Source organism: Chelonia mydas, chromosome 27 (genome assembly GCF_015237465.2).
Source record: "Chelonia mydas isolate rCheMyd1 chromosome 27, rCheMyd1.pri.v2, whole genome shotgun sequence".
Classification (NCBI taxonomy): domain Eukaryota; kingdom Metazoa; phylum Chordata; order Testudines; family Cheloniidae; genus Chelonia; species Chelonia mydas.
Window position 1 is genome coordinate 5,552,612 of NC_057860.1, and position 12,710 is coordinate 5,565,321.

General features: G+C 50.3%; 1 protein-coding gene across 1 annotated transcript in view; it reads left to right on the forward strand.

Moving 5' to 3' along the window:
- LOC102947829 (corticotropin-releasing factor receptor 1) overlaps window positions 1-11,704 on the forward strand; it is a 118,095-nt gene extending 106,391 nt beyond the window's left edge. The window contains exon 13 of the mRNA XM_037886932.2: window positions 5,363-11,704. Coding sequence (XP_037742860.1) covers window positions 5,363-5,503 — 141 coding nt within the window. The 3' untranslated portion in view covers window positions 5,504-11,704. The remainder of the gene's footprint in view (window positions 1-5,362) is intronic.
- Window positions 11,705-12,710: the final 1,006 nt, after the last annotated feature.

Consider the following 12,710-nt stretch of genomic DNA (forward strand, 5'->3'; position numbering starts at 1 on the left):
AATGATTCGGTCTTGGGAAATTATAGCCGGAACAAAACTTTCCATATGAATGTTCAGTTTGGCCGCATTTTTCGTTCAACATCCTTTTCGATGAGGACATTTCAGCCGGCTCTGCTCCTGTGACCAGAGAAAGGGTGCTGCTGGGCTGGCCGAAGGAGCGTGAGGTTATTTTGATGCAGTGCATGGCAAAACTTCCGCAACAAGACCCCAGTCCAATTTGTCCATTAGTTGGTGTCCCTGTAAACCCTTTCCTAAGATGAGCAGAGTTTGCCGGGGCAGCACACCAGTGTCGGGTGCACCATCTGTTTGAATACAGGGATCATTTCACCAAACCTACTGCATTGTGACCCAAGAGAAATGGAACATGTATAGCCAAACAAAAGCCCCTCTCTGGGCTAATCGGTTGTGTTTCCGTGTTTCACACAGAATCAGAGGACTGGAAGGGACCTCAAGAGGTCATCTAGTCCAGTCCCCTGCATTCCTGGCAGGGCTAAGTATTATGCCTCCCTGTAATTGCTTTCACACCTTTGCTAGCTGTAAGAATGGATGGCTGGGTACAGGACAGAAACAGCAGATCCCGGGGGACGGGGAACATAAAAAGCCTTTTCCGACGCTGAAGGAAAACACAGCATCTCTTTTCTGTATCCGTCCATAGCCTTCCCTTGGGGAGAGACAGCTCCCAAGCCAGCAGTTCTGTGAGCTAACAGTCTGGTGTTTGCTAAAGAACTCACCCATCAGGGCTGCTTTCTGTCTTGGGATCTTTGTGGATGGATTTTTTTTATTATTATTATTTTTAAAAACTTTCTTTTTTAAACTGTTTCCCACCTTCTGCAAAGCAGCAAAATGATTTAGTTAATAACTCAAGGATGAGATTGGCTTTGCCCTCCCCGTCACCAAGGCGTGAGGTTTTGTTCAGTCACTGAGGCTGAGTGATGTTCTGAGCCCCTTCGTGGCTTATGCTTTGATAACAGGCAGTTTGCTGTGGTCAGTCAGGCTAAAACTGACCAAGGAGCAACCAGGGGAGCAAATCACTGTTCATTCCCTCTGAAACACCTGGCATTGGCCACTGTGGGAAGACAGGAGACTGGGCTAGATGGACCTTTGGTCTGATTCAGTATGGCCGTTCTTATGTTCTGAATAGGCCCAGATCCTCAAAGGTGTTTAGGCTCCTAACTTCCAGAGGAAGTACTTGAGGATTTGGGCCATAATGCTGGGCACTCAGAGAGAGCTCAGCTATTTACCAATTCATCCTCACAACACACTCGTGGAGAATTAGCGTGGCCCCTGTTCACAGAGAGGGCACTCGGCCCAGGCAGAGAAGTGACATGGCCAAGGGTCGTGCAGTGAGTCAGTGGCAGAGCTTGCAGTGTAACTGGAGTCCTGATGCCCACTTTCCTGCTGTAACCACTAGCCAGCACTTTCTTCCAGAGCCAGCGAGTCCCACTGCAAGTCCCTTCCTCTAATCACCTGACAGCATTCCTGCCCCAACAGCCACTCCCAACAGGGAAGGAACATTAGCTAGAAAGGGGCTGAAAAGATAAACGTGCTGGACTGGCTCCCGGGGAGCTTGAAACCCCGAGGGAAGATGTGGGATGGGATGAACTAGGAATCCAGGGGGCTTTGCAATGCATGCTAAGATCAGCATGGAGGGGAAGAGACAGACATCTTGGTGACAGGATGCATTGTTGCAAATTAGCCAGGGCAGCGGAGGAACTGAAAGTGGGACTTCCAAGAGGGCCTGTTGGGAAGCATCTCAGAATCCTTCCTGAGCCCACCAGGGGGCAGCCAAGATGGAGACAAAGGAAAGCCGGGGCTCTTTTTTTCAGATTACCCATGGAGGGTTTTAATGCAGCATGTTGGAGACCAGGGAGCCGATGTGTGATTCTGTTATTAGCTTCCCTGCAGACTGACTTGTAAACCCCTTGGGGCAGAGCCATGACTCCTCTGTGTGCCCTGAGCCCTGTTGGCTTTCAGTATGTGGTAAATAATACCAGCACCCTTCTGCGGAGAGGTTGCAGATGTCAGGACCATGCAAGTCCGCTTCCTGTTAGAGGAGAAATCAGTAATGTGGAGGCTGGGGATATTGGTGTAATTTGTTTATTTACTGTATATTCACCAGTCCTGGAACAGAGGTGGGCACAGATAGCACACAGGCAATCTCCTCTTTCAGTGCACTCAGCCCAAATCCCAATGCCAGCTCCCAGCTCTATCCCTGGAACAGACTCTACTTACAGAGGTTAAGGCAGAGAGCAAACTCTCCTGGTACTTGCAACAGCTCCCCCCAAGGAAACCGCATCTGAAAACCAACAACGCGGCATTTCTTCCAAGACTAAAAACTTCCTCACACACTAAGAAAAAGAATGTGTAGGTCTATATGTAGCACGGCCATCTGATAACAATGGCAGGGCTACATATAACAATAATATTATTTGAGATAACACTGGTATTATTTGAGATGTGTGTTCCAAAGCATATGTTTCCTGTCTAAGTCATAAAGAAACACGAAGCCCGGAACAAGGGGAAGATGCTGCCAGCTACTGAATTTGTAGCAGGTGGAGAGAGGCTATTTCTTTCCACAAGGATCAGATAAAAAGCTCCTTTCTCTGACCTCCTGTTGCTGTGATCTTTGACCCTGAACTCCCCTTCCCCTATGTTGCAAATCTGCCTGGCATTTCCTTCTGCAGCCTCCCCCATATGTTACAACTTCCCATCTGCCTCTTTCCTCCTTGGTTCCTACAAGTCTATTCCTCTGCAGCAGCTGCTGTCCAGCCACATCCGCAGCCCCCCCAGTCACAGCTCTCCAGAGTCTAGCAAGTGCAGAATGCTGCCTCCCTCTTCAAAGAAGCATGGCCCCGTGCATCCCACTCACCAGCACGGTTTAGACCCAGTTCAAAATCCACCCCCCACTCTGCCTTTGACCTTCTCTCTCTGTGCTGCCCTCCCCACTCCCTTCCTTTAGCATTGGTGTCCTCTCTGCCCAACCCTATAGACACTGTGGGTGCAAGAGCCTTCTCTTCTGCAGCTCACACCATCAGCAGCAGCTTCCTTGTGTCTCTAAGTGCAGAGTCCTGCACTTAGGACGGAAGAATCCCATGCACCACTACGGGCTGGGGACCGACTGGCTAAGTGGCAGTTCTGCAGAAAAGGACCTGGGGATTACAGTGGCTGAGAAACTGGATATGAGTCAGCAGTGTGCCCTTGTTGCCAAGAAGGCCAACGGCATATTGGGCTGTATTAGTAGGAGCATTGCCAGCAGATCGAGGGAAGTGATTATTCCCTTCTATTCGGCACCGGTGAGGCCACATCTGGAGTATTACGTCCAGTTTTGGGGCCCTCGCTACAGAAAGGATGTGGACAAATTGGAGTCAGTCCAGCAGAGGGCAGCAAAAATGATCATGGGGCTGGGGCACATGACTTACGAGGAGAGGCTGAGGGAACTGGGGTTATATAGTCTGCAGAAGAGAAGAGTGAGGGGGGATTTGACAGCAGCCTTCAACTACCTGAAGTGGGGTTCCAAAGAGGATGGAGCTCGGCTGTTCTCAGTGGTGGCAGGTGACAGAACAAGGAGCGATGGTCTCAAGTTGCAGTGGGGGAGGTTTAGGTTGGATATTAGGAAACACTATTTCACGAGGAGGGTGGTGAAGCTCTGGAATGCGTTACCTAGGGAGGTGGTGGAATCTCCTTCCTTAGAGGTTTTTAAGGCCCAGCTTGACAAAGCCCTGGCTGGGCTGATTTAGTTGGTGTTGGTCCTGCTTTGAGCAGGGGGTTGGACTAGATGACCTCCTGAGGTCTCTTCCAACCCTAATCTTCTATGATTCTATGATTCTCCATCTCATCACCATGCTGTCGGGGCCTCCCATAGGATTGCAGCAGGGCAAGCTCGGCTAGCAGCTGGCGCTTGCCCCAGTGAGCAAATAACAGGCAAGTTAGGACTGGACATCGCTGGAGACAACCTGGGAATTTCAGAGCCCTCCAGAATTTCCGTGCTCGCCCAGGGTCATGAAGCGCTGAGATGCAGACACGCCCAGTAGCCATTACATAGACCAGGCTCCTCGATCCCATTCCTAGCTCCACTGTCAGACAGGACACGCTGCTGGACTGCACAGAGTGTGTGGCCTGGTTCTGCTGCAGAGCCCGCAGCGCAGGCAAACAATGCGTTGAGACTGGATTGATTGCTGGGGGGGCTCCATGGGAAACAATCGTCCCCTGCACTAACTCGGGACACAGCTCAGAGCCAGGGGAATGGAAAGGGGGCAGTGCCAGCTACTCAGCAGCCCCAGCTGTCTGGGTGTTAAATATTTGGAAGGCTAATGACGGGCACTAAGAAATCTGTTCCCACGCAGCTGTTTCGTCCACCCTAGCACCCGTTGGTGGAATTCGCACCTTGCGGTCAATAAAACGCCCTTCAGCAGTAACTCCAGGAAGTATTCTTTGCATCATATGGGAGGTCAGACTAGATTAGCACAATGGGCCCTGCTGGCCTTGGAATCTGTGAATCTCTGATATTTACCAGCCACCCAAGGCATCTGCACTGCTGTAAGTTTGAACTGACACAGATGCGGACCAGACAAGTAATAAAGAAACTCTGTGAGCCCATCGCTCGCTTACCCTCCGTCACACACTAGGCAGCCTCAGGTTTATAAGCCGCTAGCTCTTTTTTTATAGCTGAAGTCCAGATTTATCTCCTCCTGCTCGCTCTTTCACGTTCCTGGACCCGGGTTAATTTCTCTCCTTTCCTGTCAGACCTTTAAAGACAGGATTTATTGCGGTCAGTGTCCAACAATGGAGAGTGACTAGCCGGGAGTGGGAGTCGGGACTAGTGGGACCTATTCCTGGCTCTGGGAAGGAGGCTGCCTTGTCAGTTAGAGCAAAGGTTTTGGAATTAGAACTGCTGGGCTCGAATCTCCCACTGCAATGACCCAGTGGGGTGACCTTTTGCAAATGCCCTGTCCCTGCATCTGCCTCAACTCTCTCCCTGTCACACTGGGATAAGAATTTTTCACAGATTCATAGGCTCTGGGGGGATCAGAAGGCTCCGCTCTGATCACCTAGTTTGACCTCCAGCATAAGGCAAGGCCCAGAACTCCAGGGTGACCTTGGGCAAGTCATGCCCCTGCTCTGTGCCTCAGTTTCCCCATCTACAAATACAGGATAATGCCAGGAACTGTTCCTTCCTGGGGAATTTGAGGGCTTAGTTCATTGATGTCTGTAACCTGCTTTCAGCCCCTTAGCTCTAAAGTGTATTGCAGTACTGTGCAATGGGAGAGGGAAATCTTGCCCCAGTTCTGCGTCAGGTCTCAGGAAAGCCCTCGCCAGCAGCATGGGTTGTAAATGCCCTGTGTCCTCTGCACTGTGTTGGCAGGTCCGTTCTGCTGTCCGGAAGCGATGGCACCGGTGGCAGGACAAGCACTCCATCCGCGCCCGCGTGGCCAGAGCCATGTCCATCCCCACGTCGCCGACGCGCGTCAGCTTCCACAGCATCAAGCAGTCGACGGCTGTCTGAGGGGAGGACGCCGTCGCACGGGACGGGAGCCAAGGTCTGCAGCAGAGCCTCTGCTGCTTGTACTGCACCCGGCGTGTGGGCCATGTACTTCCAGGATGGAACCCCAGCCCCACGAGCCCAGCAGAGCCCGGGCGGGGACTGTCCGACACCAAAGAAACCCCTTGCCAGTGTCCACCCTGGGAGACCAGCTCTCAGAGCACCTCTTTCTTATTCTCCCAAGCCCTCGTGAGGCCAGAACCTCCCTTGCCCAGGACTGTGGGTCTGGGCAGTATCTGGTGGCCCTGGCAAGGCCTACAGCAACTGAGGACAACGGTCCAGTGAGGACTTCACATTATCCCAGGGTCGGCTGAGGGCAGAGCAATTGGCCGAGCGATGCCGGGTGTGCTGGAGATATGGCAGAGTCCAGCACCCGCCCCAATCCTGACCTAGCAGCAGGTGTAGGGGAAACCTTTGTTTGTCCGGTGAGAGCCCTGGTCCTGCTAGCACTGGTCACATGGATGGGATGTGGCCAGTCTGCATTTTTGCCTCTCTCCCCATTCCCATGCATGTCACTGCCCCTCTGGGGTATAAATTCCTCGCTCCGGTTCAGGGGCTGCACGGCAGGTCACTTTGGAGTGACTGCCTTCAAGGGTGTCGTGAAAGCTCCGTTTGCGGCACATGGCGATGGCATCTCTGGAACAACCCTGTCAGAAGCCAGTGCCACCGCACGGCCTTGCTAACCCGTTCTGGGGGGGCAAGCCTGCGAAATCCACTTCCAGGCTCCTGCTGCCAGTGCAGATGCCCTGAAGAACCTCTGCAAGCTGCGGTGATGGGGAGGGATGCCCTGATGTGCGTTAACCCAGAGGACAGACCAGCTGCTTGGGCCGTGAATGTAGTTTGCCTGGTGCCATTTCTGTGCTTTGCCTTATGCCTCCGTTTTATTACGACCCTGAGATTATTCATCCCCCCACATCCACCCTGCCACCCTGCTCCAAGCAGGATACCTGGCGAGGTCACGCGGCAGCCCCTGCCATGCAGCCTGCTGCAGAGCTGGGGTCGCCCCGCTGCCCCCCGGCAACCCCAGCATGTGGTGCCTGGCGAGGCCCCGCGGCAGCCAGGCCTGCACGTCGCTGAGTGAATTCAGCATTTGTGAGAGTAGCCTGAGCCTGAGTCTTCACTGCAGCATTCGCCCCAGTGACCGGCCCTTGCACTCACTCCTCTGGCGTTAGCCCAGCTCGAGAGTGGGCGTGCTAGCTGCGGACACGTTGTGGTAAGGCTAGCAGGACCCCGCCAGGCCAGCCCACGCCAGCGGAAAGCCCCTCTGCACCCGCGCCCAGGTGGCACGAGCCAGAGCCTGTAGGGAACAGGGAGATCAGACACCAGGGGAGGGAGTGGGTCACTGGCACTCAGTAAATGAACACTAGGTGAGCAATGCAAGTGGAGGGGTGAGATGGTTCCTCCCAGAGCAGAGACCTGGCATGATAGGGCCACGGGGTGGGTGTGAAGAAGAGGAAGGCAGCTCCCATTGAAACCCCAGGGAAACACTGAATGGGGCGGGTTGGCTTCTGCCCATGGCAAGACGAGGATTTGGAGGACACCTGGGTTCACACCCGGATCCTTGGGAAGAGGGTGTCAAAAGCCACACAAAAAATCTTTTAACTTCTCCCAAATACACATGCACACATACACCCTCACCCACATATGCACTCTCATATGCACACATACACACTCACATACATGCAACTCACACACACACACACACATAAAGCACCTTGGTTTTATGCCTCATCAGACAACACAGCTTTGATGTATTTATTTCTAAGATAAGCAAAATTTGGTCCAACTCTGCTGCATTGTCTACAGGCCGCAATTCCCGCAGGATCACTGTCGGGGTGCAGAAGGGGACATGGGGCTGAGCTGCCCCCTGGTCTCAAGCTGCTCCTCCAGGCTTTCTTTGCAAAGGGTGTACAGCTGAGATGGAGAACTACAGAAAGCACTGAGGAGAGACCAGTAGGTCATGGGTGGCGTGTTCTGAAACCTGCAGTTTTACAATCCAGCTACTTCTGCATATTTATGCATATTCATCCAGTATGCAAATGAGGATATTGAATCATTTGCATAAACCCTCCAGATTTCTGGATCTTCGGCCTTGTATGGCTATACCCTCTGGTGGGTAGAACTGTGTGGCAAACATTCCCAGCTGCTCTGAACTGCTTTAGCTGAGAGCCAGGGAACAACTCGTTTGTGGGCAGGGTTTGCTTGTGCCTTCTCTACAGAAAGATTGCAGATGACTAACAAAGAAATGCAAATCCTGTTTTTCTCAGCCCGTAAACTCATGGCAGTGACAGTGGAATTTTTCGATGAACCGTTTTTTAATTCCAAAAATGTCCATTTTTCTAACCTGCAAGTTTTCTCAGGAACGGCTGGGTTATGACTAATTCCTCAGTTGTTGAAAAGCAAGTTTCAAAGTTCCAAAAAGGTCCCATTTTGACGTTTTCTAAATAGTTTTCCAAGTCAAAAGGACTTTTTGTTCAGAAATTAAAGATAATTAGAGTGACAACATTTTTAAAAAAATATGATTGAAATTGAAATAAATGTTTCAATCGGCCCAAAGTGAAATTTAGGAGAGGGAGGTTTGGTGGGGGAGGGGTCATGAAAATGTTCTAGATTTCCACTTTTCATCCCAACTTGGGACGGGAAAAATGTTCTAAATCTGAAAAATCCATTTCCCATCCAGCCCTACGTGACAGATCTGCACCCATCTCCTCGTACTGACCTTCCTCCGATGGTCCTTGCTCAGCGCTTTTAAGTTCTACCAGGAGTGCCAGCATCTCCTCTGAAGTACCCCTCTCATTCCATGGCCCTACCTTCAGCTATGGCCTTGGAGAGACTATATCCAGAGCCAGTGTCCACACTTCAGAAAGGATGTTCAACAACTGGCGAGGGTTTAGAAAAAACCTATAAGGTTTATTCAAGGTCCACAAAACCTGCCTTCCAGTGACAGTCTAATGGAGCTCCAGCGGCTTAGTTTATCTAAGACGGTTAAGAGGCAATTTATTTGAGTAGGGTTCTATTTTTCAGGGTTTATTAATTTCATTGGGGAGGGGTATTTTTAGCCATTTTTGAGCTCTGTGTAGATGTCCAAAAACTGGGTTATTTCCAGGGCTTTCCCTTTGGATATACACCTCATACTGTTTCGAACTGCACCATGTTGAAGTGCAGTAGGGAAACTAGTGCACACCAGCAAGGTCTACATGGACCAATTAATGTGCAACACACTAGTGCGCTTTAGAAGTCACACTCCTGTAGTCTGCATTGGTGCTCCATGGAGACAAGCCAGTGAGTAGAGACATCACCTCTGTAAACACACAGGGCTGGGAAAGGGGTGAAATCCACATGAATTGAGAAAACATTTCTGGTGTTTACTGGATAAACACTGGTTTGTTCTGGGGTTCTGTATCTGGGATGTTTTATCAGTGTTTATCGGTTAAAACCTAAAATCAGAAGCCCTATCCATCCATACCTATGCCAAGAGAATATATCAGTCCTAGAGAGCTCTTTTAGGTAGCTGGCAGAGGGAGAACAAAACTCACCAGCTGGAAGCTGCAGCCAGGAAAGTTCAAAAGGGAAACCAGCTGCACCGAGGGGAATTAATTCTTGGAACAGATCAGCAAGGGGCCTGGCAAATTCATCATCACCGGGAGGCATTAAATGGAGATCAGCCGTCCTACTGTCAGAATCACAGGGTGATGTTTTCAGGACTGTGTTATACAGGAGGTCAGACGAGCTGATCATCAGAGTCCTTCTGGCCTTAAAATCTATGACATTACAAGGCCATGCCATTCAGAGAAGGACAACCAGAGGTTGGTAACCCAATGCTAACCAGGCAGCATGTCTCATTCCAGGAAGTAACACTGGGCAGGGGACAGAGTGACCCTGTACCGGGCTTGGTTCTCTCTGAGGTCCTGGCCAATTCCCCTGATGACCATTTTTGTGCTTGTTTGAACTGTCCCATGCTCCATACACATGCATGTCACATTTGTGTCTGACGGTTCCACATGGCTGATGAGCCAGCAGTTCTCACAGCAGAATATTTTCCGGATGGATGGGTGAAATTCTGACCCCCACTGAAGTCAATGGGTGTTTTGCTATTGACTGCACTGGAGCCAAGATTTCATCAGTGTTGCCACTATAGATGAACAAACAGTTCTAATAGGGGCAAGGATGGTGCAATGGTTAAAGGGCAGGATGGTGTGATGGTTAAAGAACTGACCAGAATAGCTTCCTTCTGCTTTAGGAGATGCAGCATTCCTGAGGACCCCAGGGTTTTAATCCCCACTCTGCCACTGACTTACTGTAGGACCTTGGTCAAGTCACTTCACCTTTATGTTTTATAGTTTTTTCCACTATAAATTGGAGCTAATGATACTTCCTCAAAAGGGAGTTTTGAGGCTTCACATTAATATGCATAAAACACTTTGTTATCCTGGAATGAAAGGTGCTAGAGGGGAGAAGGAGAAAACACACAACAAAAACCTCCATCCAACCTTCAGGATGTTCCCTGAACTGAACTCTACCCATGACCAGCTGTCACATGCCCAGAGATTGCTCCGTGACCCACAGAGCAATCTAAATCAATGCGGAGGGTCATAGTTACCACGTCCTAACTTGAAGACGTTGCTCTCTCATTGGGGTGATTCACTAACACATGGTGATGCAGCAACGTCATGGCATCCAAGTCATATCACTAACTGAAGACACAGAAGTTCATAGATACCAAGGCCAGAAGGGACCATTCTGATCATCTAGTCTGACCTCCTGTACAACACAGGCCTTAGAACTTCCCCAAAATAATTCCTAGGTGCTGCAGCATTGTGGAGAAATGAGTAGAGCTAGGCAGGACCTGGATTTTCCAGTTCAAAAGGAATTCCCCAATTTCTAAATTTGTTCCCTTCCAAACTTGGAACAAACAAAAAAATTGAATTTTCCTGCGAAAGGGAAATTCTGGGAGGAAAAATCACTTTGTGTCCACGGAAATGTTTCATGTTGGTAAAATTAAAACATTTCATTTCAATTTCAACCTTTGGAAACCCTTTCACTTTTTTAAAAAATACATTTCATGTCAAAAATCATTTCAAACTGAAAAATCACAGCAGTCCACGCCAAAATGTTGAGCTAGGATAATATCGAATCGCTTCGTTGCGGGAGGTTTTGCGAAACGCGCTGTTGTCAGATTGACACTTTTTCTCAGCATTTTGATATTGGCAAAAAATATTTCAATAAAAACTTGGCGCCCAGCTCCAGGAACGAGGCAGTGGCTCGGTACTTTGCCGATGGCATGTCAGAGCCAGGAATGGGACCCAGGAACTCCTTGTTTCCAGCCGGGTGGGATTCACTGCACCAGGGCTGCCGTGTTGAACACCTGATTCAAACGAACCCCTTTACAATAGACAGAGTCAAACAATGCTCACCTGCTCCAGGGTGTGAAGGGATCTGATATGGAAAGTGAACTCCAAAAAGAATGAAACAAACGCAAGCAGAACCAGGAATGGCATTCATCAGATTTCAGTGAAACTGAAGCCAACGTGCGATGCCCAACTTGGTGTCAACCCTACGTCCTGCCAGCTCTCTGCCAGCGCAGTGTGGAATGGTGCCCCTTGATTTCACAGCACCTTCGTCATATTTTTGCCCTGTAGCCTAACACCTTGTCAAATAAACTAAACAATCATTGCCATCCCACAAGCTATAAAAACTGCTGCGTAAACAAACCATCACCTCCAGTGATTCCCACCCATCGGGATACACTTCAACACGGAAATCCATCAGCCCCGAGGGACCAGTGCGCTCCCTTCTTGGGTTCCCCTCGTGCAAGCCAATGCCCTTGGGTGCCCAGGAGAATGGATGCAGGATGATGCTAGTTTGGAAGACCTCAAGCTGGCTGACTGATCCCTTTCTCCCTCGCCCTGTATCTAGCTCCCAGGAGAGCCAGCGCTCTGCGCATGCCAGTGGCCAATGTGGAGGGGTCAAACGACAACAAAATGTCCAATGTGGCCAATGTGGAGGGGCAAAACGACAACAAAAGCAGCACTGTGTGGGTGTCACTATTTACTTCATGCTCCTGTCTTACGATTTTTCAGATGTACACAATTTGCTTTAAAAAATCTGTGTGTTGCCATGTGTACTCTCAACTCTGTTTGATTAAAATGGCTTTTAATTATTTCATGGGGACTTTGCGTTTGTCTCCCAGAGAAAGAAGGGTTGGTTCAGTCATGGATCTTCGCACCTCTTGGATGGAGTACTGCCTTTTCTCCCCACGTCTAAGATATCTCAAGAGGGACTGCTCCCAAAAGACCAGAGCCAGGAAGGGGCTGAATACCCTCAGATCCAAGGGCGTGGTCTCCAGGTTCCAGCCCCAGATGGTCATCAGAAAGCATCAGGGGTGGAAGCCAGGGCACAAAATACAACGCAGAACCTGCTCCTGCTATTTATTTTTGGGTGCCAAATGAGCTAAAATTGGGTGGTGATCTGTAGAATTAACCTGGCTACTTGGAGGCAGTGTGGCCCAGTGGACCTGGGTTCTCTTCCCAGCTCTGCCCCGGGGCAAGTCACTTACCCGCTCTGTGCTGCCATTTCCCCAGCTGCAGAGTGGGGATAAGGAGACTCACCTCCGTTGACATCTACTGCTAACAAGTACTCTGTGGGTAGTACTGTTCTTGTCACTTTAATGTGAGAGGGGCCAAGCCCCCACAGCCAGCCCCCTTTGCACCTCTGTTCCCCATCTGTTACGGGGGTCATGATATGCGAGGGGAGTTGGGTGGGATCAGCGGGGTGATTTGCAGTCAGGAAGTGCCAGTTATTACTATTCTATGTTTGAAAAATTATTACACATCTCAGGCTGTCAATTTCTACATGTAGGGGAGAGCGCCCCCTACCACTTCCCCCCCTCACAGAGCCACCTAGCACTGCACTGGGCTCAGCACTCAGATGGCAGAGTGCCCCCTATTGAGACACCAACACCACTCGCTGCAGCACAGCATCCCCCCCATCACCACTTTGGGGCATTTTAATGAGGGAGGAGAGCGCCCCCTACTGAATCCCCCACAGAACTCCCTGCAGAACAGTGCCCCCTAGTGAGTGTAATCTGTTCCTCACTAGCTGGGCCAAGCTACAATAACGTTGCAATGCAGTTCCTCGGGGCGAGGCCAGTTAAAACTGAATGTCATGCCAC